The following is a 25,105-nucleotide window of genomic DNA, read 5'->3' on the forward strand; positions in this document are numbered from 1 at the left end:
ACCTCAAGGAGATCAAACCAGTCAAGGGAAATCAACCCTGAATACTTGTTGGAAGGACTGATTCTGAAGCTCTAGTATTTTGGTCATCTGATGTGAACAGTAGACTCTTTGGAAAAGTCCCTGATGCTGGGAAAGATTGAGGGCAAAAGGAGAAGAGAGCATCAGAAGATGAGGTGGCTGGTTGGCATCACCAATGCAATGGACATGAACTTGGGCAAACTTCAGAAGATGGTGAGGGACAGGGAGGCCTGGCATGCAACAACAGTTTGGTACCATAGTATCTTTCAGACTGTAATTGTTGGCTTTTAAAAACAAGCATCTTGAAGGCATTTTATTTTGCTTGATAGATGCTCAATAAGGATGTTGAAAGAATGGATAAAATCTTCACAGTTGAGTTATTGCCCCATGTACTTTTATGTTGTACAATAACACTCACACTAAAATAGACTGTTCAGTCTGCTAACCTCCCAACTCCAGTTATCCTGCGTTCTAACTTCATTGTCTACCTTTGTGTGCTTAGGCAGTGCAGAGGGGAGTTTTACATATAGAGGAAAGAGGCAAATTGGATGATCAGAAGTTCTAAAGTAGATTCTCATTTCTGAAGCTTCTCCTAAACAGGATCGCTTGAAATCTGGACCTTTTATTTCTGTGAGTTCTTGAGGAAGAGGTCTGTGGTCTGTCACTCCAGTATCAGAAATGTCTGGTGGCACTTCCCTGATGGTTCAGTGGTTGGGACTTTGTGCTTCCACTGCTGAGGGTCCAAGTTTGATCCCTGGTCTGGGAACTAAGATCCCACATGCCAAGCAGCCAAAAAGTAAATAAAAATAAATATAATTAGAAACGTGTGGCACTCAGTAAGTCCTCAGTAGATGTTGAAGGAATGAATTGGTTATCTTTGTGATTTGTTCTCTGGGGACTTCTCTGCTATCATTTGTCACTAAATTGGGGTAAAGGTGATCTTGCTGTGTTAAAAGGTTTGTGCTGGAGTATATAATTAGTGGTAAGGAACTGGATGTTTTCATCTATCTAATTACCTCTAGTGACCGCAGTGACTTTGCTTGGTATTATCATCGCCATTTAGCAGATGAGAAAATAGGCTCAAAGAGGATAAGTTACTCGAACACAGTTGGTGAAAGAAAGAGGTAGAACCCTGGCTTGGCACACTGCCCGGAGTCTGTACCTGCTCTCAGGATTAACAGGCTCTTGATGAATTGTTCTTGGTACCAATAAAGCTGGATATAGGAAATTTGATTTTGTGGAGCCCAAAGAGGATAGCACTGTATGCGTTGAAAAAATTTTTGAGGACTTCAACTCTGAGTGGCCCTGAATCTGACCAAGAATTTTCCCTGGGGAGTATTTTCAGTTGCTTACAAGTTGGGGAATAATGGAGGCAGGATGCTGGAGGAGAAGGACCAGATGAGAAAGGTGTAGCATGAAGGATCAGAGTTGGTTTGTTTTTTAAACTGTAACACATTTAAAATTAGCAAGGATAAAGACTAGTACAATAACTGCACCCACCACAAAGCTAATTAAACTTTCATATGATGTTTATTTTAGATCTTAAGAAATCATTACAGCTATACCTGAAGCCCTTGGTACATCCCACTTTGTATTGGTTTTATTCATATGTTAGAGTTTCTGTTCATATTGATAAATAGAACATTTTAGTACATTCACTGTTAACTGCAAAGTAATGTTATAGAGTGTGAATATGCCCGTATATTCTCTAGCTGATGATGATTTAGGATGTTTCCGTTCATTTGCAGCCTCCCCATTGTGACAGTAAGCACTTTTTTTGCTCCTCTCTGCACATGTGTGTCTGCCTAGGAGAGGAAGAGCTGTGTATGTGCACCTTCCTTCTGCCACATCTTCTCAGATGGCACCCTCTCAAGTAGGGGCTGGTTTACAGTTCTGCCATGGTGCATGAGTGCAGGAGAGATGCTAAGCCAGAGAAAGGACGGCGTGAGGAGGAGCATCCTGGGAAAACTTGACTATTTAAAGAAAATCAGAAATATATGGAAAAGGGTAAAGAATGCCTGCCAATGCAGGAAACACGAATTCAGTCCCTGGGTCGGGAAGATCCCCTGGAGAACGAAATGGCTACCCACTCCAGTGTTCTTGCCTGGAGAATTCCATGGACAGAGGAGCCTGGCGGGCCACAGTCCGTGGGGTCACAGAGTTGGATATGCCTGAGTGACTAACACTTTCCCTGGTGGTCTCGTGGTTAGGACTCTGCCTTCCAGTGCAGGGGGTGCAGATTTGGTCCCTGGATGGGGAACTGAGATCCCACATGCCACAGGGTGTGGCCAAAAAAAAACCCAACACAACATTGTAAATCAACTATACGTCAATAAAAGTTTTTTCTTTTTTTTAAGAAATATATCAGTACAGTAAAAGGAATCTCTTGCACAAAAAAAAGCTATTAATCTTAGCTCATTTTCCTTCTTTAAGATCAAGAGTGAGTTTTTATTGAGCTTAAACAAAGCTTTTATGTCAAATATGCTGAAAATTTTGCCTGCTCACACTGTTTGTATGATTCAGAATCTGCTGAGTGCTACTGGAATGCCACATGAGAACAAGCAAAACTGAATGACTTCTTTGTTTTTACTGGGGCAGGTGAAATTTGAATAACATAGTATGAAGAGTCCTACCATTAAAAAAAAAACAAACCTGTAATAATTTTCTTGTGTTGTGTATTTTCTTTTGGGAGTGCAATTTAAGTTGAACTTAGAATTGAGTCTTCTGAAGTTAAGAAAAAAATCTGATTATGGAGCCAAGCCTTTGTTCCAGTCAGAAAAATTCTATACCCACCAAAAAAAACCCCACATGGTTTTGTTCATAACAATCTGTTGCTAATGCTGCTAAGTTGCTTCAGTCGTGTCCGACCCTATGCAACCCCATAGACGGGCAGCCCACCAGGCTCCCCCATCCCTGGGATTCTCTAGGCAAGAATACTGGAGTGGGTAGCCATTTCCTTCTCTGATGCATGAAAGTGAAAAAGTCAAAGTGAAGTCGCTCAGTTGTGTCCTACTCTTAGCGACCCCATGGACTGCAGCCCACCAGGCTCTTCCGTCCATGGGATTTTCCGGGCAAGAGTACTGGAGTGGGGTGCCATTGCCTTCTCCTAACAATCTGTTAACTATGTCCTAATCATAGCATCGCTCGGGCCTGTTAGCAGGAAATAAAAAGTTGTCTGCTAGCTTCCTTTTTTTGTTTTTCAATTGAAGAATCACAAACGTACAATATTAAATCAGTTTCAGGTGTATAACGTGATTTAATATTTCTGTACATTACAAAATGATCACCATGATTAGTTTCCATCTGTCACCATACAAAGTTATTACATTAATATTGACTGTATTTCCTATGCTGTTCAGGACATCCTCATTTATTTTATAACTGGAAGTTTGTACCTCTTAATTCTCTCCATGTATTTTGCCCGTCCTCCACCCCCTCCCCTTCAACCAACATCTTTCTTCTCTTTTGCCCTTGTTCACTCTTGTAATAGAATTACTAGTTAAAATCTCACAATCCAGAAGTAATAAGGAGGAAGTGGGGAGGGAGGGAGAGGACACAGATCAGTGGTTTTCAGCACCAAGCTGGGTGGTGGGCTGGTACTAGCTAGCACTAATCTGCAGAAGCCAGCCATTCTGTCGGGCGCAGTGACCCTGTGATAGCACGTGCTGGCGCTTCATGAATTGGAGCCCATTCTTATTTTACAGTAAGTGAGCCCACTTTGCAGGGACAAGGATTGCTTTTCTTCAGGGCCTCTGCACATCCCCAGGTGATGCAGAAACATCTGAAAACCCCCGGCTTCTATCAGATGACCCTACTGGAGCCTTTTCCTACCCACACCGTTCTCTCTGTGTGGAATCCTCTCCTCTCGTCTTCTTCGGATTAAGCCTATCTTCTTTTGGTGGTTCTCAGACTTCTTATTCTCAAGATTTCTTTGTACACTTAAAATTTACTGAGGATCCACCTTCCCTGGTGGTCCAGTGGTTAAGAGTCCACCTTCCAATGCAGGGGACATGAGTTCAAGCCCTGATTGGGGAACTGTGATCCCATATGCCTCAGGGAAAGCCCAAGACCCACAACTGAGACCCAACACAGCCAAATAAAAACAATAAATATTTTTTTTAAATTACTGAGGCCCCAAAGAGCTTTTATGTAGGTTATACGGATCAACATTTACCATATTAGCAGTTGAAACAAATTTAAAAATACTTATTCATTTTAAACAATAAGCCCCTTTACTTTGTTAACATTAACAAATAGTATATGTGTGTGTGCGCTGAGTTGTGTCCAACTCTGTGACACTATGGACCATAGCCTGCCAGGCTCCTGTGTCCATGGACTTGTCCAGGCAAGGGTACCAGAGTGGGTCGCCATGCCCTCCTCCAGGGGATCTTCCCAACCCAGGGATTGAACCCACATCTCTTACATCTCCTGCATTGGCAGGTGGATTCTTTACCACTAGTGCCACCTGGAAAGCCCCAATAAATAATATATTTTTATGAAAAAGTTTCCCATTCCTTTGGAAAATGTGGCTAGAAGACTTTTAGACAGTGTTTTGCATTTTATAAACTGGCTAGGAAGATGGTTGGATTCTCGTCTATATTGGGTCTCTTGTAGCATCACTCATTGGTGAAAAGGCAAATGATCTTAGTATTTTTATGAAAATAGTTTGACCTCGTGGAGCCCCCTAAAAGGGTTCCCAAGACCCCCAGGACTCCTGAATCTCACTTTGAGAATCATTGCTTTAGATCTCAGTTCTGTGGTCACTTCTCCAGCGAAGCCTTCCCTGACCTCCCTCACAGGTCAGACTTTCCTGTTTTATGCATTAATGTTACACCTCTCGTTTGTACCCTTTATTAAAGTACCATCTTTAATGTTCTATTTCTGCTACTTGGCTCCTTGAGATTCAGGATCCTGTATGGGTTTTGCTCACAATTATATCCTCAGCCCTTATTGCAAGGGCCTGCCCCTGTGCTGGGCATTCAGGACATGTTTGAATAAGTAAATGAGTAAATCAGTTTAAATAAGCAGACTTCTTGGGTTCAACTTGATTATAGACTTTCCCTTGAAATGTAAGGCCTTGTCTGAATTGTCTACCTGGTGTCTGCATTCATGGCATCTGTTCATTTCCTTTTTTTCCCAGGCTGCTCCTTGCTAAAACTGTTGCAGGGCCATTAGGCTCTGGGTCTGCCAAGCATTCTGTTCATGCTCTGTCTCACCCATTGCACTGCATTATAGTTCCCCCACCCCCTCACTCATTTTTTAAAAGTAGTATTTTTTTGTTTTTATATCTATTTATTTACTTGGCTGCACTGGGTCTTAGTTGCTGCATGTGGAATCTAGTTCCCTGACCTGGAATCAAAACCGGGCCCCCTGCATCGAGAGCATAGCGTTTTAGCCACTAGGCCACCAGAGAAGTCTCTTTATTTATTAAAAATATTCTCTGAAGAAAGATGATCATGAGATTATCATGGTTTTTATTTTGTACGTTTCTGTATTTTCCGAAATTTCTGTGAACAAACCTGTGTTAACTTTCAGATGAGAAAAGAGAGTTACTACACCTGGAGGTGACGTACCACGGTGTAGTTACTACACCTGGAGGTGACCTACCACGGTGTAGTTACCACACTTGGAGGTGACGTACCACGGTGTAGTTACCACACCTGGAGGTGACGTACCACGGTGTAGTTACTACACCTGGAGGTGACGTACCACGGTGTAGTAACTACACCTGGAGGTGACGTACCACGGTGTAGTTACTACACCTGGAGGTGATGTATCACGGTGTAGTTGAGGAAGTTTCATGACCCCATCTGTGGCCGTTTCCGTACTCCTCACTCCAGCATAACCGCCTATTTAGTATCTGTTTTAGATATTTTCCTTTTTTGTCATTTCATTATAAATGGAATCATACCTTATATGGTTATGTGTCAGATTTCTCTTACTTAGCATGATGTTTCTGAGGTTCATCCATGCAGTAACATGTATCAGTATTATGTTGTATGAATTTTCTGTTTACCCATTTGCCAGTTGATGGCCATTTGGATTGTTTCCACTTTTTCACTAGTATGACTCATTTCCTGGTGACTTGAATAGTAAAGAATCTTCCTGCAAAGCAGGAGACCCAGGTTTCATCCCTGAGTTGGGAAGATTCCCTGCAGAAGGGAATGGCTACCCACTCCAGTATTCTTGCCTGGAGAATGCCATGGACAGAGGAGCCTGGTGGCTACAGTCCATGGAGTCACAAACAGTTGGACACGCCTGAGTGACTAACACTTTTCACTTTTTCATGACACATTCACATCCAATTCTTGTGAACAGTTTTCATTTCTCTTGGGATGGAACATTGAATGGAATCATTGGGTCATATCATACGCTGTTGAACTTTTAAAGAAACTGCCAGACTCCTTTATAGAGTCACTGCATCATTTTATCCCCACCTCTCGCCCCCGCCCCATCTAGATTCTTGAGAAACTTATTGAGAAAAGGGAATGTGACTTGTTTATCTTTTCAGTCCCCATCTCCATGGCTCACTGGCCTGTCTTAGCATATGCGTGCATGCTGAGTCGCTTCAGTTGTGTCCTAGTCTGTGTGACCCTATGGACTGTAGCCTGCCAGGCTCCTCTGTGGGATTCTCTAGGCAAGAATCCTGGAGTAGGTTGCCCTGCCCTCCTCTAGGAGATCTTCCCTACCCAGGGGTTGAACTCGTGTCTCGTGTCTCCTGCATTGACACGCAGGTTCTTCACCACTAGCGCCACGTGGGAAGCCCCACTTAGCATATAGTTGACACTTAATTTTTATTGAATGTGTCACATTGGATTTGAAAGGACACACATGCTGCAATTACAAGTAAATATAAAAATTTTGACCTAAGAGAAATCATGTTCCCAGTGCATGGGTTACTTACAGGTTCTTCATTTCTCAGTTGTTTTGCACCTCAGAATGTATAGGTGGATGGTATGGAGGAGTAGAAAGAAAGTCCAAGAGAGAGGGGATATATGTATGCATATGACTGATTCACTTTGTTGTACAGAAGAAACTAACATAACATTGTAAAGCAAGTATACCCCAATTAAAAAAAAAAAAAGAATACATAGGATATTCTGTAGGTGTTCTGGTTTCCAAACAGGAATTATGGTGATCAGGTATTTCTAAAATGTTTGTTATACGTGGATATCATTCTGTCAGCAGATGTTTGTTGTGTCTAGGTCCCAGGCCCTGTAGTGTAAACTGGGTAGTCTTGATCCCTACCCTCAAGGACGTGTGGTCTAGCCATCTGGTTTAGGAGTCAGCCAGCTTTTTCTGGAAAGGACTGAATACTAAATGTTGAGATTTGAGGGCCATATGGTCTTGGTTACAAGTATTCACCTCCGCATCGTGACCCCAAAGTGGCCACAGACACCCAGTAAACTAGTGAGTGTGGCCATATTCCAATACAAGTCCGTTGACAAAAACGAGAGGAGGTTGAACTTGGCACGTAGGCTGTAGGTGCTAACTCTATATCTAGTTCATTCGTTTCTCTGTCTCTTCTATCCAGAGCAGCAATTTTCATATTTTCAATGAAACTTTCAGCGTCTTATTTGCTAGAATTAGGTGAGGTGAGATTGTTGAAGAACTTGATCTCATGCAAACAACTAAACGCTAATGCTTGTTTTTTTCTTTTGCACTTCTATCTAGGACATTTTATTTCCCTACGTCAAAGAAAATGTTGAAGAGTATCTGCAGACACATTGGGAAGAAGAGGAGTGCCAACAGGATGTCAGGCTTTTGAGGAAACAGGTTGGGACGCTTCTGTTCCCTTGCTTCTGCATTCCCAAGGGTGTTAGAGCTGCGGACGCTTGCTTAGGAATCCACATAATTAAACGGCCAGATCATGGCAGTTTGTTGTCTCCACAGTTGCCTCTTTCTGGAGCTGTTTCAGTTGCATACAAATATTATGTATTTATAAATAAACTAAATCATTTCTGGGTGGGATGCAGGAAGGTCTTGTGCCATTTCGTCACATTTTTCATGAATGTCTCCTTGCCACCACACTTCATCATCTCGTTCTCCACTGTCTCCTCCCCACGGCATAAGGCCCTGCTGCCCAGCCACAGAACTCCTGGGCCCGCATCTCTCACCCCAGCTCACTCTCGGCCCAGTCTTCTTTTTTTAATTAAAAAATTTTTATTTATTATTTATTTTATTTTTTGGCTGCACTGGGTCTTCATTGCTATACAGGCTTTTCTCTAGTTGCAGTGAGCAGGGGCTACTCTAGTTGTGCAAGAGCTTCTCACTGCAGTGGCAACTTTTCTTGTTGCAGAGCATGGGCTTTAGGGCACATGGGCTTCAGTCGTCACACCTCCCAGGCTCTGGAGCACAGGCTCAATAGTTGTGGCTTATAGGCTTAGTTACTCTGTGGCAAGTGGGATCCTCCTGGACCAGGGATCGAACCTGTGCCTCCTGCATTGGCAGGCGGATTCTTTACCACTGAGCCACCAGGGATGCCCCTCCGCCCAGTCTTTATACCTGCCTTCAGTCGCACATGCTCTGTTCTGCTCTGACTCCTACCACTGTGCTCTGTGGAACTCCTCTTCTGTTGTTTTTCTTATTAAAATTGCTTCACTGGCAAAGGTCTTACTGTGCAGAGCAAACTCTCTGGCGATTCTTTTTGGAGTTAATTTTCTACATGGGACAATGTGGGAGGCTCTGTAGGTTCTTTCATGTTAGGAGTTCGGATTGAAGAGAATCACAGCCTTTGGGGCATGGGGCGTTTGGGTTTGTTAAATTTTCCACAAAACTCAGGGTTAGTCTGAAACATTCCCCTCTTCACCTTTTTTTGGTGTTTCAACGCTTGTTGTGGAAACATACATATGTCTTCCCCCATTGTAGTACACGAATCATTGCGTCTTCAGGGGTTGGGCATACACATTGTCACAGGCTCAGTAGCTATTAGGGTTTGCAAGATGTGGGCCGATTGCAGGAGACGTATCTGAACCAACCCCAGGCATCGCTTCACTGGTTTCTTTTCACTGAATTCCAGGCATAAACTAAGCTTTTCGTGATTTCTTCCTCAGTCAGTTATAGTGCAGAGAAAATGATCAGATTTAACTGAAGCCCTGGTTTGATCCTAGTCAGTGAATCAACAAACCAGCTCTTATTATAACATTTTATCGTTTTGTGCTCTTTCTTCTCACATACAACATGCCTCTCAGTTTAAGTTTCAGCTTTAGTGATACAGGAAAGCTGTTGTAAACTTACTAATTATAATCCACTATTTTTTTAGGAATCATTCATTTCAGTCTCAAAGCCTAGGATACTTTAATTTGTGACGGTGCTTGGAGCTTGTGGTAGTTGGGGAAGGTTGGTCTGCTAGTTTTCAGGTATCGTTTAAGGGATCTCTTCATAGATTTCGTGTTGTTGATGACTTTTAAAGGCTGAAGAGGACTCCCACCTGGATGGGGCTGTTCCAATCCCAGCAGCCTCTGGTAATGGGGCGGACGACCCGCAGTGGATGATCCAGGCCGTGGTGGATAACGTGTACTGGCAGATGTCCCTGGACCGGAAGACCACGGCGCTGAAGCAGCTGCAGGGCCACATGTGGAGGGCGGCGTTCAAGGCTGGGCACATGAAAGCGGAGTACGTAGCTCCAGTAATTTTGCCTAGAAAATCCCATGGACGGAGGAGCCTGGTAGGCTGCAGTCCATGGGATCGCTAGAGTCGGACACGACTGAGCGACTTCAGTTTAACTTTTCACTTTCATGCAATGGAGAAGGAAATGGCAACCCACTCCAGTGTTCTTGCCTGGAGAATCCCAGGGACGGGGAAGCCTGGTGGGCTGCCGTCTATGGGATTGCACAGAGTCAGACACGACTGAAGTGACGCAGCAGCAGCAAGAGACTCAACGCTTTATCCACGCCCTAAAGCAAATGCGTTTCCCAATAGTTTTCTCTCTCCAGTGCAAGTTGCATGACTTGCAAAGTAGCTAAAAAATCAGCATTCTTTTTACTTCAACGAGTGAGTATGTTATTTTTTTTTTTCCCAAAGCTGGGATAAATTTAGTTCACCCAGCTAAATTGCCCAGGCCTATATCTGGCTTGGTGTGGTGGTTGGAAACTTTTAACCCCAGCCTTAGAAAATGGCGACTTCCGTGAGCTCAGTCATACCTGATCCTTAGGGTATGTGTGCCAGCGCCGTTGGGTGCTTCCCGGGACTGTGACCGGCTTCTGCTCCATTGGAGAAGTGAGATGGTGTGAAATGATGCACCTGCCACCGCGAGGTTCCTCCGCCAGCAGTGCCGCTTTTCCACGGACCCTGGGGTCAGAGTACTCCTGCCAGAGGAGCCTCGTGAGTCCTGTGTTGCTAAGAGAGTCTTAGTAAGTCACATCTCTTAGGATTTTAGGGCATTGCCTGATGTAAAGCCTAGGATCCAAGACTGTTACTAGCTGCTTACATTTCTTTTTTCTGTCAGTTGAGATGCCGTTCCTTTAGGTGCTTTACAAGGGGGCTTCCACCTTTTAAGGATGCTTGAGAATTTCAGGATAGGCCAGTGATGTGGAAGTCAACACTAGTTAGTTCACGTTGTAAACAGCCGGAGGAGTGGAGCCAGGAGACCGTGTCATAGGAGTCAGCCCTGCCTTCTCGCAGCCCTAGTTCCTTAATTATAAAACCAGGAGCTTGAAATAAATCATCTTAGACGTCTGAACCCTGCTTTGGAGCAATATCAGTCTATAGATTCAACATAGAATAATCCTGCCTCTGAGTGAAAAGTAATATACGAAGTGACTCACAATTATGGGAACTGGTTTTGAACTAATCGTCAATCCCTTTACTTCAGTTTGTGTAATATATTGAGTTGTGTTTCATCCAGCAGAAGACTTCTCTGACATTTTCCAGGTAATCCTTTATAACAGACTGGTTCCACCTCCCAGGTTTCTTGTGCTTCTCTTTTCACCCATTTCCTGTGATGTTCCCTCCCTGAACAGAACACATCGTAGAATTGGTGAACAAGTTAGTGTCAGGACCCAGAAAACCAGACACGACGCTTTGCTGATCAGCAAATGTGAGGTGGTACATGTCTCTTAACTGATTTGTTCCATACTTTTTTTCTGTAGAGTAAAACTTGAAGTTATCTTAGTTCTCAAGAAATGTAGTTCTGTTTTCTAGCTAATCGAAGACGAATAGCTTTGAGCCCCACCAATTTTTTTATTTTTTAGTTGTTTGACTACAGATCTTTCTAAAAGCATTTCTGTGCTTTCTTAAGGCACACTGGACAGAACCTTTTCTACTCATGAATTAATCAAAGATTACACAGCAGTACAGTATTACTGTTTTTTGCTTTTTTGAATTCCGTAGAAATTCCTTAGGATTTTAAACATTTGCTTTCTTATTTTATCTCTCTGTCCATAATCACTTTTACTGTCATTAGGGTGACTGTCCCCTCTCCACTGAAACTGCTTCTGATCTATGACCTGACTCTCTGGGGCACGCTCATGACATCTGCAGGAGCTCACAGCTCGTGGAGGTGCTTTCCCTGGTGTCCATTTGTACACAAGTAGAGAAACTCGTGGCAGCGTGTGACTGGTTTTCATCCGGCCGGAATAACCTCTTCCTGCGTTTTGCCTCTGTGCTCTTCCCTCTAGGTTCTTTGAAGACGTGGTTCCGGCCGTCCGGAAGTGGCGAGAGGCTGGGATGAAGGTGTATGTCTATTCTTCAGGGAGTGTGGAGGCACAGAAACTATTATTTGGGCATTCTACAGAGGGGGACATTCTTGAGGTAGGTGGCCCGATTGCTTTTTTTTTTGGACACCATCAAAGCATAAAATAGTGACTGTGAATGCTACAGTTATAAACTAAGTCAGCATTCAGGTAATTGCCTTTACATATGCTGTGTGAGTTGAAAAAAGTGGAAAAAACGGGGAATACATTATGGAAGGGTGAACTGTAGCCCTGGTCCCAGGCTTTGTACCACTTTGTAGAAGTTCTTACACTTAGCTGCCCATAAGGAACCTGGAAAGTTTGTTAAGGATGTAGATCCCTGGGCCCCGCTTCGTAGCGCATCTTGACTCAGAAGGTCTGGGGTGAGGGTCATACATGTGCATTTAAAAATATCCACCCCAAGTGATTCTGGTGACTAGTATTAAAACTAGTTATATGTATATAGTTATGTATATAGATCGACCTGTCTGTCTATATATCCATCCACATCCACATTTATTCATCACAGATAAATAAGACCTGAGTTAGCTTATAAACCAGCTATCTTGTCAATATTAGAAAATTGTCAGCCCAGAGGAAGGGAACCAATGGCTTTTGGTTGTTGAAGGTGTCAGGTATGACGTGTGATAGCGGCACATAACTTTGTGGTGGTGGTGTAGTCGCTAAGTCGCGTCCAGCTCTGGCGGCCCCATGTGGGATAGCCCGCCAGACTCCTCTGTCCGTGGGATTTCCAGGAAAGTAATACTGGAGTGGGTTGCCATTTCCTTCTCCAGGGGGGTCTTCCTGACCCTGGGTCTCAGAAAAGGGCACACAGACTTCTGGAGTGCCTGAGAGGACACGGTGGTTTCATTTGTTCCCAGTACTTTGGAGACAGATTTTATTTTAGCAGAATCCTCATTCTTCTCGAAGAGAACTGGCCATGTTATTGCACAAAATGACTTAAGGCCACCTATGAACACTTCTTGGACCTGAGAAAGGCCTGGCTAGCTTTTCTGTCCCACTGTCCCTGCGCCCCCTGGTGGACAAGATGGTCATTGGAAAAGGGAAAGAAATGCTGAGTAACTGAATACAGGCCAAACTTAATGTTACACAACAGTTTATACTCAGCTAACTATTTTTTTAAAGTTAATATTTATTGACCCTTTACCATATGCAGAGAAAGGTTTGGCTTTGGAGATTGTCACAGTCTATTTTACTTTCCTTCTTTTCATCTTGGTTCTAAATCAAATATTAAATAAAATGCTTTCATTGATAAAACCCTTTCATTGTTTGGTAACTATTCTCCTCTGAATACAGATTTAAGCTTCTTTTCTGCTATCTCTGATAAAACAATCAGGTCATAGGAGACAGGACATAATAATTACCTACTAGGTTCAGTAATGAATGCTTTATTCTCCACTTGCTCCTTGTGAGACAGACTTGAGAAAGAAAATATGCAAAACCATTCTTAACTTTAAAAATCTCAATACACCTTAATTTCTTTGAGTGATTGTTTTTAGTTTGAGTGTTTTTAGTTAAGCTTATTTTTAGTTTGTGAAAAGTTCTGAAATTCAAGAGATCACATTATATAATGTGTGTGTGTGCTCAGTCGTATCCAACTCTTTGTGACCCCTTGGACTGTAGCCCACCAGGCTTTTCTGTCCATGGGATTTCCCAGGCAAGGATACTGGAGCAGGTTGCCATTTCCTCCTCCAGGGGATCTTTCTGACCCAGGGATCGAACCTGCAGTTGCTGCATTGGCAGGTGGATTCTTTACCAGTGAGCTACCTGGGAAGCCTGCCACTGTTACTGCTCAAAAATGATAGATAAAATATTGGGTTGGATAGAATTTCAAAATGTCTTATTTAGAAAATCAAAGTTTCTTGAAAGTAAGATAACAGCTTACTAATAAGGCAGGTTAGAGAAATCCGTTCATGCTGGCATTGAAAGGACAATGTGGAGAACCTTTTCATCAGAGGTGAAACCCAGTTCGTAAGTTGTTTGAGTGCATATAGTATTGTAATGGTAGAAAGTAGGGCATATATATCGGAGAAGGCACTGGCACCCCACTCCAGTACTCTTGCCTGGAAAATCCCATGGACGGAGGAGCCTGGTAGGCTGCAGCCCACGGGGTCGCTAAGAGTCGGACACGACTGAGCGACTTCACTTTCACTTTTCACTTTCATGCACTGGAGAAGGAAATGGCAACCCACTCCAGTGTTCTTGCCTGGAGGATCCCAGGGATGGGGGAGCCTGGTGGGCGGCCGTCTATGGGGTCACACAGAGTCAAACACGACTGAAGAGACTTAGCAGCAGAAGCAGCAGCAGCAGGGCATATATATGTAAAAGACTTTGGATATAAAATAGAAAATGAAAGAAAGCCGAAAAGATTACAGAATGATCTTACATGCATTGAATCAGTAGTTTTCTTCTTTCAGATGTTTATTTCTATAAAACCTTACTTTATTTTTCATAGCCTCCACAAAGTTCTCTATGAAGTAGACCTACAGGGAATATTTCTTGAGTGGATGAAGTGACTATGATTGTTGAGTATTTCAAAGAAAAGGGATGAGAACCAGAGGGGCTGGGTTGCACATGTGCTCATAGCATCCTTCTTTCCCCTCCTGTGTGTTCAGCTTGTGGATGGTCACTTTGATACCAAGATTGGACACAAAGTGGAGAGTGAGAGTTACCAAAAGATCGCCAGCAGCATTGGCTGTTCAACCAACAACATCTTGTTTCTGACGGATGTTTCCCGAGGTGAGTAACCTGACTTCTTGGATAGTACACTCCAGGCTGGGAGCTGAGCCTGGCACTGGAAACACTTTGCCTTCATAAAGAAGGTTTCCATGGGGAGCCGTGAGAAATGAGACAGGTATCTAAAGGAAACAGTGCAAATAGATGTTTATAGACAAAACTTGCCTGGTGCTGATCTTGGTAAGAGATCTAATGCTAAACGGTTATTAGCCAATGTCAAGTCCCACGTGGACAGTGATGACTCAGCTTGGTTGAGAATCTGGGTTGCTGGTCAAGAGGACTGTGCTTGAGGCAGGGGTGCTTGGGAACTGTGCTTGAAAACTCGGGGTGCATGGAAGGCAGCGCCTCTGCTGCTGAGTGAGTGAATCTGAGCAGAGGGGTGTGGAGCACTCTTTTTCTGGGAGGTGACAGTCCTTTCACAGAAGGTGGGAACATAGAAGAGACAGCTCTGCCCCATTTACTTTTAGTACTCAGAGTGAAAGTTTGCTAGTCGCTCAGTGGTGTCCAGCTCTTTACGACCCCATGGACTGTAGCCTGCCAGGCTCATCTCTGTCCATGGGGATTCTTCAGGCAAGAATATTGGAGTGGGTTGCCATTCCCTTCTCCAGAGGATTTTCCCGACCCACGGATCAAACCCAGATCTCTTGCATTGCAGGCAGATTTTTCACCATCTGAGCCATGAGGGAAGCCTGTCACCCTTAAATTAATGCATTCTGTTGCTCTGTTTCCCACAGGTTGAGAAACTACTGGGGATTCTTATTACAGCAGATCTGAATCCAGAGAGTGTGTTTCAGATTCTTGCCCTGTCTGCCCCGTCTCTGGCCGCAGACCTGAGTCCTGTCTCCAATCCTCCACTGTTTGTGCGTGGATTTTATGTCTGCTTGCAGTGCCTCCTCTCTTGCCAGTTTTCCTTCCTTGAAATTTCCTCACACTCTGTGCAAAGGAGTCATTTGTTAAATTGCGGGTCCTAATGCAGTAGTTGCGCATTGAGGACCTGAGTCACTGCATTTTTAACAAGCTTCTTGGTGATGGCCACACTGCTGGTCCAGGGACCACTCAGAGCAGTGGTGCTCCAGAGCAGGAGTTGATAGTAGTGTTCTGTAAAGGGCCAGACAGTAAGTATTTTAGGCTCTGCAGGCCATGCAGCTACTCAACTCTGTCTTCGAAGTGCAGAAGCAGCCATAGACAGTACAGAAGTGAGTGGGCCTGGCTGTTTCCAGTAAAACTCTGCTTACGATAACAAGTGGTAGGCCATCATTTGCTGACCTTCGTTCTAGAGCATATGGAGGCTGACACACGATTTCAACTGTAGCTCTACCACTGGCTAGCTCTTAGTTTTCGTATCTGTAGAATGGGGATGGTCATATAATGCCAATTACCTAAGGATTGTTGGAAAGATTTAGATGAGAACAGAAGCTCCATGAAGCCAAGACCTTCATTTTGTTCCTGTTTCTGGTCCTAGCATAGTACCTGGCACGTAGTAGCTGCTAATTTAATATAAGGGATTAGCTATTATCTTTCAGATAGAAACAAAAGGAGGAGGGGATTGTAACCCAAGACACGTTGGAGATAGCCCCCGCAATACGTAGCTTACTTGGTTTCATCTGACTAGTCCTGTTTGTTTGGGTCTTTGTGGCTTTGCTTGGGCTTTCTCTAGTTGCGGCGAGTGGGGGCTACTCTAATTACGGTTTACGGGCTTCTCACTGCGGTGGCGTCTCGTTGCAGAGCACCGGCTCTAGCGTGTACAGGCTCAGTAGTTGTGGCATACGGCTAAGTTGCCCTGTGCCATGTGGAATCTTCCTGGATCGGGGATCAAATCCATGTCCCCTGCATTGACAGGCAGATTCTTTACCACTGGACCACCAGGGAAATTCTGGCTAGTCCTGTTTTTACTTCTACCTTTCCATGCTATGGGCTTCCTCGGTGGGTCAGATGGTGAAGAATCTGCCTGCAATGTGTGAGACCTGGCTTCAGTCCCTGGTTTGGGAAGATCCCCTGGAGGAGGGTGTGGCGACCCACTGCAGTATTCTTGTCTGGAGAATCCCCGTGCAGTATTCTTGTCTGGTGGGCTGTGGGCTTGGAAAGAGTCGGATATGACTGAGTGACTAAACGTATCCATGCTGTCACTGATCTTAAAGCACTCATAGTCCAATGAGAAGAGAGACAGCAGGTAATAACGTGTCAGGTCATATTATCCTGTGCATGCTTAGTCGCTTCAGTCATGTCCGACTTTTTGCGACCCTACGGACTGCAGCCCTCCAGACTCCTCTGTCCATTGGATTCTCTAGGCAAGAATACTGGAGTGAGTTGCCAATTCCTCCTCCAGGGGATCTTCCCAACCCAGGGATCAGACGCACATCTCCAATGTCTCCTGCATTGGCAGGTGGGTTCTTTACCACTAGCACCACTTGGGATGTCCCTCATATTGTCCTGATGGAACTAAATACAAGGAGCACCGAGGATGCTCTAATACAGATGGTGGTGGCTCTAGAAGATAGAATACTTGAGCTGAATTTTGAAGAGTAGGAATCCGCCACGCAAAAATGGTGGACAGTCTAGCCAAGGCTTATGACATCTTTGGGCTCCAGGTATAAGTAGGTGTTTTAGCCTGATTAGATCCTGGGGTTCCGTTTGTCCCATATCTGTTTAATTGGAATTATTCCTGACAGCCTGTCCTCTGGGAAACAGCTCAGGTCTCTGGAGGACTGATGGGAGGGAATGGAAGAAAGCTGTCAGCAGGACACAGCTCTGTCTTTGTGCGTTCATAAGCACTTAATCAAGCTCAGAAGTCTGGGATACACCGTCCTCCTAGTCTGTCAGTACAGTTAGGTATTTGAAAAATATGTTTTATGGAAAAATTAAAACTATTTAAAACAATAATTCTACCCCATGTTTTTTTTTTTTTTTTTTTTAAGATTATTTAGTTATTTGACTGTGTTGGGACTTAGTTGCAGCATGTGGGATCTAGCTCCCTGGCCAGGGATCGAGCCCTGGCCCCCTGCATTGGGACCACCAGGGAAGTCCCCGTGTGCCTGTTTTTTAGCTTCAACAATTACAGAATTTGGGCCAGATTTCTTTCCTTTTTTAAGAATTTTTTTTTTGAGACAAACCTTTGTTTTAAGTCTTTGTTGAATTTCTTAACTATAATGCTTCTTTTATTGTGTTGGTGTTTTTTGCCACAAGGCATGTGAGATCTTAGCTTCCTGACCAAGGACCGAACCCCCTCCACTGGAAGGCAAAGTCTTAACTCCTGGACCATTAGGGAAGTCCCGAGACTTGTTTCTTGCGTTCCCACCTCCCTCTGATCACTTTGAAGCAAATCCCAAGCACCCTGTTCTGCTGTTTCTGACGCGTGTTTTGCTTCTTGCAGAGGCCAGCGCTGCTGAGGAGGCGGGCGTGCATGTCGCTGTGGTGGTGAGACCGGGCAACGCAGGGCTGACTGATGATGAGAAGACCCACTTCAGCCTCATCACGTCCTTCAGTGAACTGTACCTGCCTTCCTCGACCTAGAGGAGGAGCCCCGAGGAAGGCCAGGCTGTCTTCACAGCGTCGTCCCTGTCGTCTAGTTTTATTCTAATGGTAAAAGGCATTTGCTTAAAAAATACAGATATAAACACACACGGAAGGTTTGTTAAGTGTGTGTATGTTCAAATTTCCTTTCACAAGCACATAGTGGAAAAAGAGTCTCAGTTCAGTGAAAAGGAAACATTTTAAAGATGCTCTATATGTAGAAATTGTTTGGGACCACAACTCTAACCCTTATGGAGGGCAACGTATAGTTGAGAGAAGAGATTATGACTGAACAGGTCAAATGTGTTAATGTTTATCAAGTCATGGATCAAAATAGGTTGGTTTGAGTGGTTTCTCAGAAGCCTTGTTATTTTGAAACTAGAAGTATTTCAAAGACATTCCTAATAATAATCTACTTCCCCTTTTAAATTGTGAGTTTAAGATTACAACAACCTAATTTGAAACTATTAATCTCTCTGTTTACAAATGACAAAGCTATTTGTTTCTGCTCCAGAAGAGAGCAGAGTTGGGAAAGAAAATGCATGTGAGTCTTGATTAACCAAGTGTTTATTACTTGAGAAACTTGCTGATCATTGTGGTACCCACAGCAAGCAGTTGCCTTACCAGTGGAAAAGATGCACTAATGTAACAGCTAAAATAGAAATGTGCTTCCTAAGGTGTAACCAAACAGCCCTAATCTTGCCCCTTGTTACAGATCAGAGATGCCCAGCTAACTACTTCTTAGCACAGTTTGAGAACATATGTTAATTCCTGTTCACTATTAAAAAATAAATGGTTTACTGAAATTTGGCCAAAAGACCTAGAGCCCTGATATCTAATATGAAGTGGATGCAAGAAATGTAAATTTTATAACAGCATTATTTATCCTGGTTCAGCCTAATGGGATGTCATGTCAGTTTCATATGATTAATAAAAGCATTTTCTTCTTCATTCAGTTTTATGGAAGCTTGCTTACTGCCAGAAGCAGAAAAGTAGCTGAAGAGAGATTGGATAAATAAGAATTTTAGTTTAGCTTTTGCCTTAATTTTGAGTGTGTGTTTGTGATATGGGTGTTTATGCATGTATGCATTTTAATGGAATGCCAGTAGAAAATCATTGACTATTATTTGAGAGAGAGAGAGAGAGATATGTAACCTTGCTGCTGCTGCTAAGTCGCTTCAGTCGTGTCTGACTCTGTGCAACCCCATAGACGGCAGTCCACCAGGCTACCCCATCCCTGGGATTCTGCAGGCAAGAACACTAGAGTGGGTTGCCATTTCCTTCTCCAGTGCATAAAAGTAAAAAGTAAAAAGTGAAGTCGCTCAGTTGTGTCCAACTCCTAGCGACCCCATGGACTGCAGCCTACCAGGCTCCTCCATCCATGGGATTTTCTAGGCAAGAGTACTGGAGTAGGGTGCCATTGCCTTCTCCGATATGTAACCTTAGTAGTTATTATTTCATTTGGATAATAAACATTCAAGATATAAGTGGATTTCTTAAGATTTTTGAGAATCTTATGTTTGAGGTATATAAGATAATGCTTGAAGGAGGCAACTGTTCTCCTAATTAATCAAGAAAAATGAATGAATCCTGGAGTAATAATTTTAGTAGCCTTGCAAATAGGAGAGGACAGGGAACATAAAAGATAGTTTCTATGTTGTAGTAGCTAATTAAGAAATCTAAGGGCTGTGAAGATATTATTGTTCAGTCGCTCAGTTATGTCTGACTCTGTGACCCCCTGAACTGCAGCACACCAAGCTTCCCTGTCCTTTACCATCTCCTGGACTATACTCCAACTCGTGTCCATTGAGTCAGTAATGCCATCCAACTGTCTCATCCTCTATCGTCCCCTTCTCCTCTTGCCTTCAGTCTTTCCCAGCATCAGGGTCTTTGCAAGCTATGTGAAGATATAGAAGAGTAGTAAAAGGGAAATGAATATAAGTAAATCATAGAAATGGGAGTAATTTGTAAGTGTTAGTAAAGCCACAAATGGTAATTAAAGAATGAACTTTATACAGATTCTGAAAAAGCTTCAGTTCAGTTCAGTCGCTCAGTTGTGTCCGACTCTTTGCGACCCCATGAATCACAGCACGCCAGGCCTCCCTGTCCATCACCAACTCCTGGAGTTCACTCAGACTCACGTCCATCGAGTCAGTGATGCCATCCAGCCATCTCATCCTCTGTCGTCCCCTTCTCCTCCTGCCTCCAATCCCTCCCAGCGTCAGAGTCTTTTCCAATGAGTCAACTCTTTGCATGAGGTGGCCAAAGTACTGGAGTTTCAGCTTTAGCATCATTCCTTCCAAAGAACACCCAGGGCTGATCTCCTTCAGAATGGACTGGTTGGATCTCCTTGCAGTTCAAGGGACTCTCAAGAGTCTTCTCCAACACCACAGTTCAAAAGCATCAATTCTTCGGCGCTCAGCCTTCTTCACAGTCCAACTCTCACATCCATACATGACCACAGGAAAAACCATAGCCTGGACTAGATGAACCTTTGTTGGCAAAGTAATGTCTCTGCTTTTCAATATGCTATCTAGGTTGGTCATAACTTTCCTTCCAAAGAGTAAGCCTCTTTTAATTTCATGGCTGCAGTCACCATCTGCAGTGATTGTGGAGCCCCAAAAAAGAAAGTCTGACACTGTTTCCACTGTTTCCCCATGTATTTCCCATGAAGTGATGGGACCAGATGCCATGATCTTAGTTTTCTGAGTGTTTAGCTTTAAGCCAACTTTTTCACTCTCCTTTTTCACTTTCATCAAGAGGCTTTTTAGTTCCTCTTCACTTTCTGCCATAAGGGTGGTGTCATCTGCATATCTGAGGTTATTGGTATTTCTCCTGGCAATCTTGATTCCAGCTTGTGCTTCTTCCAGTCCAGCGTTTCTCATGATATACTCTGCATATAAATTAAATAAGTAGGGTGACAATATACAGCCTTGACATACCCCTTTTCCTGTTTGGAACCAGTCTGTTGTTCCATGTCCAGTTCTAACTGTTGACCTGCACATAGGTTTCTCAAGAGGCAGGTCAGGTGGTCTGGTATTCCCATCTCTTTCAGAATTTTCCACAGTTTATTGTGATCCACATAGTGAAAGGCTTTGGCATAGTCAATAAAGCAGAAATAGATGTTTTTCTTGAACTCTCTTGCTTTTTTGATGATCCGGCAGATGTTGGCAATTTGATCTCTGGTTCTTCTGCCTTTTCTAAAACCAGCTTGAACATCTGGAAGTTCATGGTTCACATATTGCTGAAGTCTGGCTTGGAGAATTTCAAGTATTACTTTACTAGCGTGTGAGATGAGTGCAGTTGTGCAGTAGTTTGAGCATTCTTTGTCATTGCCTTTCTTTGGAATTGGAATGAAAACTGACTGAAGACTAAAGAAAGGGGATCTCTTAATGATAGTAGAGGAACAACTGGAAAAGTAAGGAAGGAATGAGAGAAAATTATACACCAGGGACTAGATTAGAAAGAAATGAAAAGGAGAATGCTCAGTTTCTAGCCAGTGGAGAATTGAGTGGAGAGTATCTTAGTCCCTCTAGGCTGCTATAACAAAGTCACAGAGACTAGGTAGCTTCAAAACAGCAAAACTATTTTTCACAGTTCTGAAGGCTGGGAAGTCCAAGACCAAGGAGCTGGTGAATTCATCATCTGGGGAGAGCCTGGGTCTTGCTCTGGTGGGGGGGGTCATGCTCAGTAAATCCTTAATCCAGTTTTCTGCTGATGGGTGGGGCCTTGCTCCCTCTGTGTAGTTGTGCCTGAGGCTGCCCAGTCCTGGAGTCTGCAGTCTCTGTGGTCGAGCTGCCATATGATACCTCTGTGGTAGAGCTTGGGCTTCCCTTGTGGCTCAGCTGGTAAAGAATCTGCCGGCAATGGGGGAGACCTGGGTTCGATCCCTGGCCTGAGTTCGACCTGGAAAAGGGAAAGGCTACCCACTCCAGTATTCTGGCCTGGAGAAGCCCATGGGGTCGCAAAGAGTGGGACACAACTGAGCAACTTTCACGTTCACTTTTCTTTCATGGTAGGGCGAATGGCAACCTCCTCCAAGAGGACTTACGCCAACCCACTGCCTCCCAGGACGGCTGCTGCCAGTGCCCCTGTCGCCGCAGCAGGCCGCTGTTGACCCGTGCCTCCACAGGAGACTCCTGGACACTCATAGGCAGGTCCGCCTCATTCTCTTGTGGGGTCACGACTCCTTCCCTCTGGGTCCTGGTGTGCAAAAGGTTCTGTTTGTGTCCTCCAGGAGTCTCTAGCGGGTATGGAGTTTGATTTTAACCTGATTGCGCCCCCTCCTACTGGCTCGTTGCAGCTTTTCCTTTGTCCTTGGACAGGGGAATATCTTTGTTTGGTGGGTTCCAACATCCTCCTGTCAATGGTTGTTCAGCAGCTCGTTGCGATTTTGGTGTTCTTGCAGGAGAAGATGAGAGACGAGGGGAGAGGCCTGTCCCCTCGCTGCTGGCTGTCTTTGTCACTGTCACTGACAGGGTAGAAGGGGTGGAGGAGCTTCTTGGGCCTCATTTATAAGGACACTAATCCCATTCTTGGCTCCAAAGGCCTCTCAAAGGTCCTGCCTCCAATGCATCACCTTGGGGGTTAAACTTCAACATAAGAATTTGGGCTTGGAAGGGGGAACACAAGCATTCAGTCTATGGCTAGAAGCATTTACTATGCATAATAAAAAGGGTACTAGATACCGTATTAACACGTATACATGGAGTCTAGAAAAATGGTACCGATGAACCTGTTTGTAAGTCAGGAATAGAGATGCAGACATCGAGAACAGACTTGTAGGCGTGGTGGGGGCAGGGCAGGGTGGGATGAACTGAGGGAGTAGCGTTGACACATATATACTGCCACATGTGAAATGGACAGCTTGCGGGAAGCTGCTGCGTAACACGGGGAGCTCAGCCCAGTGCTCTGTGACAGCCTCAGGGTGGGATGAGGGGGTGGGCGTGAACTTCAGGGGGAGGGGACACATGTATACCTATGGCTGATTCACATTGTATGGCAGAAACCAGCACAATATTTAAAGCAATTATCCTCCAGTTAAAAAATTTTAAAACGGGTACCAGACACACTGTAATTTATGGTGAGTAGTTGAGGATAGAAATAATTTAAAAATATTTAAATAATTAAATTTAAATATTTAAATAATTAAAAAATTAAGAGAAAACTGAAATATCAGATTCAGTTTGTCAGCATGGGGTGGGAAGGAAGGGGGGAAAAAAAAAGGTGAGTGGGATCTTTCTGAGGTCCTAAGAAATGCATTCATAATTGATGTGGTGGAAAAGGATCTTAGAAGAACTTGAGTTATCAAATAGGCTGGTTCTGAGGAAGAAAAATGCCTGAGAGTGGGGAGTGAGCTAGGAGCTGAGTCAGAGTCAATCATGATCCTTAGTAACAGAAAAAGGAGAAAAATCTCACCTCTGGAATTTCCAGAAAGAGACAAAGGTATTAAATTTGCTAAGCATCTTGCCTGCTTCCTTGATAGCTCAGTTGGTCTCCTGCAATGCAGGAGACCCTGGTTCGATTCCTGGGTTGGGAAGATCCCCTGGAAAAGGGATAGGCTGCCCACTCCTATATTCTGGCCTGGAGAGTTCCATGGACTGTATAGTCCATGGGGGTCACAAAAAGTTGGACACAACTGACTGACTTTCACTTTTGCCTGCAGAGATATCAGGGGACAAAGGCCTCTTAAAGCTGTGGTTCTTTTTATTCCTGTTAATCCAGATCTGCCTTGTGTTAGTTGCTCAGTCATATCCAATCGCATGGACTCTAGCCCACTAGGCTCCACTGTCTATGGAATTCTCCAGGCAAGAATACTGGAGTGGGTAGCCATTCCCTTTCTCCAGGGCATCTTCCTGACCCAGGGATCAAATCCAGGTCTTCCACTTTGCTGACAGATTCTTTACTATCTGAGCCACGAAGCCCAGTTGTGCTCCCTCCCACAGGAGCACGGATTGTCAATCTTGTGTCGATAAAGTTGGTTTCTTAGAAGCCTCACACAAAAGGGCTTCTCTAATCTTATCAGCACTTCTGGGTAGCAGGGCTTCCTGTTTGGCCTTCTGCAAGGCTGGCTTGAGTTGCTAAGCTTAACTGGTGACTTTTCACCAAGACAGGTGCATGGCAGCCTTTGTCCAGCAGATGGTGCTGTTTCTCTGGGGACTAGCAAGTGTGTCCTCCCGCGATAACAGCAGATGGCGCTAGGAGTTAGCGTTAAGAGAGAGAACGTGTGTGTGTGTGTGTGTGTGTGTGTGTGTGTGTTAAGAGAGAGAACGTGTGTGTGTGTAAGCGTTAAGAGAGAGAACGTGTGTGTGTGTGTGTGTAAGCGTTAAGAGAGAGAACGTGTGTGTGTGTGTGTGTGTGTGTGTTAAGCGTTAAGAGAGAGAACGTGTGTGTGTGTGTGTGTGTGTGTGTGTGTGTGTGTCCCGCCCTTGTGATCCCCTGGACTGTAGCCTGCCTGGCTCCTCTGTCCACGGGATTCTCCAGGCAAGACCACTGGAGTGGATTGCCATTTCCTTCTCCCAAAATCAGTGTTCAGTTCAGTTCAGTTCAGTCGCTCAGTCGTGTCCAACTCTTTGCGACCCCATGAATCACAGCATGCCAGGCCTCGCTGTCCGTCACCAACTCCCGGAGTTCACTCAGACTCACGTCCATCCAGTCGGTGATGCCATCCAGCCATCTCATCCTCTGTCGTCCCCTTCTCCTGCCCCCAATCCCTCCCAGCATCAGAGTCTTTTCCAATGAGTCAACTCTTCGCATGAGGTGGCCAAAGTACTGGAGTTTCAGCTTTAGCGTCATTCCCTCCAAAGAACACCCAGGGCTGATCTCCTTTAGAATGGACTGGTTGGATCTCCTTGCAGTCCAAGGGACACTCAAGAGTCTTCTCCAACACCACAGTTCAAAAGCATCAATTCTTCGGCGCTCAGCTTTCTTTATGGTCCAACTCTCACATCCATACACGACCACTGGAAAAACCATAGCCTTGACTAGACAAAATAAGTGTATTTGTCCTTAAATCCATGACAGTATTTATCCTTAAATTCATAACATGATATTACGGAAGTCAGAGTAGTTTGAGAAAAAACAGCAGTAATACTGAATGAAATCTAGCTACTAATGTTTCTCTTCCTTCTTTGTTCCCTAAGTCACAT

At 44.2% G+C, this 25,105-nt stretch overlaps 1 protein-coding gene across 3 annotated transcripts in view; it reads left to right on the forward strand.

Annotated features, from left to right (window-relative positions):
- ENOPH1 (enolase-phosphatase 1) overlaps window positions 1-18,912 on the forward strand; it is a 38,510-nt gene extending 19,598 nt beyond the window's left edge. For all 3 annotated transcript variants that reach the window (XM_070372586.1, XM_070372585.1, XM_005904344.2), the window contains exons 2-6: window positions 7,693-7,794; window positions 9,431-9,633; window positions 11,637-11,769; window positions 14,327-14,450; window positions 17,818-18,912. In XM_070372586.1, the coding sequence (XP_070228687.1) occupies window positions 9,509-9,633; window positions 11,637-11,769; window positions 14,327-14,450; window positions 17,818-17,957 (522 nt within the window). In that variant the 5' untranslated portion in view covers window positions 7,693-7,794; window positions 9,431-9,508 and the 3' untranslated portion in view covers window positions 17,958-18,912. The remainder of the gene's footprint in view (window positions 1-7,692; window positions 7,795-9,430; window positions 9,634-11,636; window positions 11,770-14,326; window positions 14,451-17,817) is intronic.
- The last annotated feature ends 6,193 nt before the right edge of the window (window positions 18,913-25,105 follow it).

Source organism: Bos mutus, chromosome 6 (assembly GCF_027580195.1).
Source record: "Bos mutus isolate GX-2022 chromosome 6, NWIPB_WYAK_1.1, whole genome shotgun sequence".
NCBI classification, from domain to species: domain Eukaryota; kingdom Metazoa; phylum Chordata; class Mammalia; order Artiodactyla; family Bovidae; genus Bos; species Bos mutus.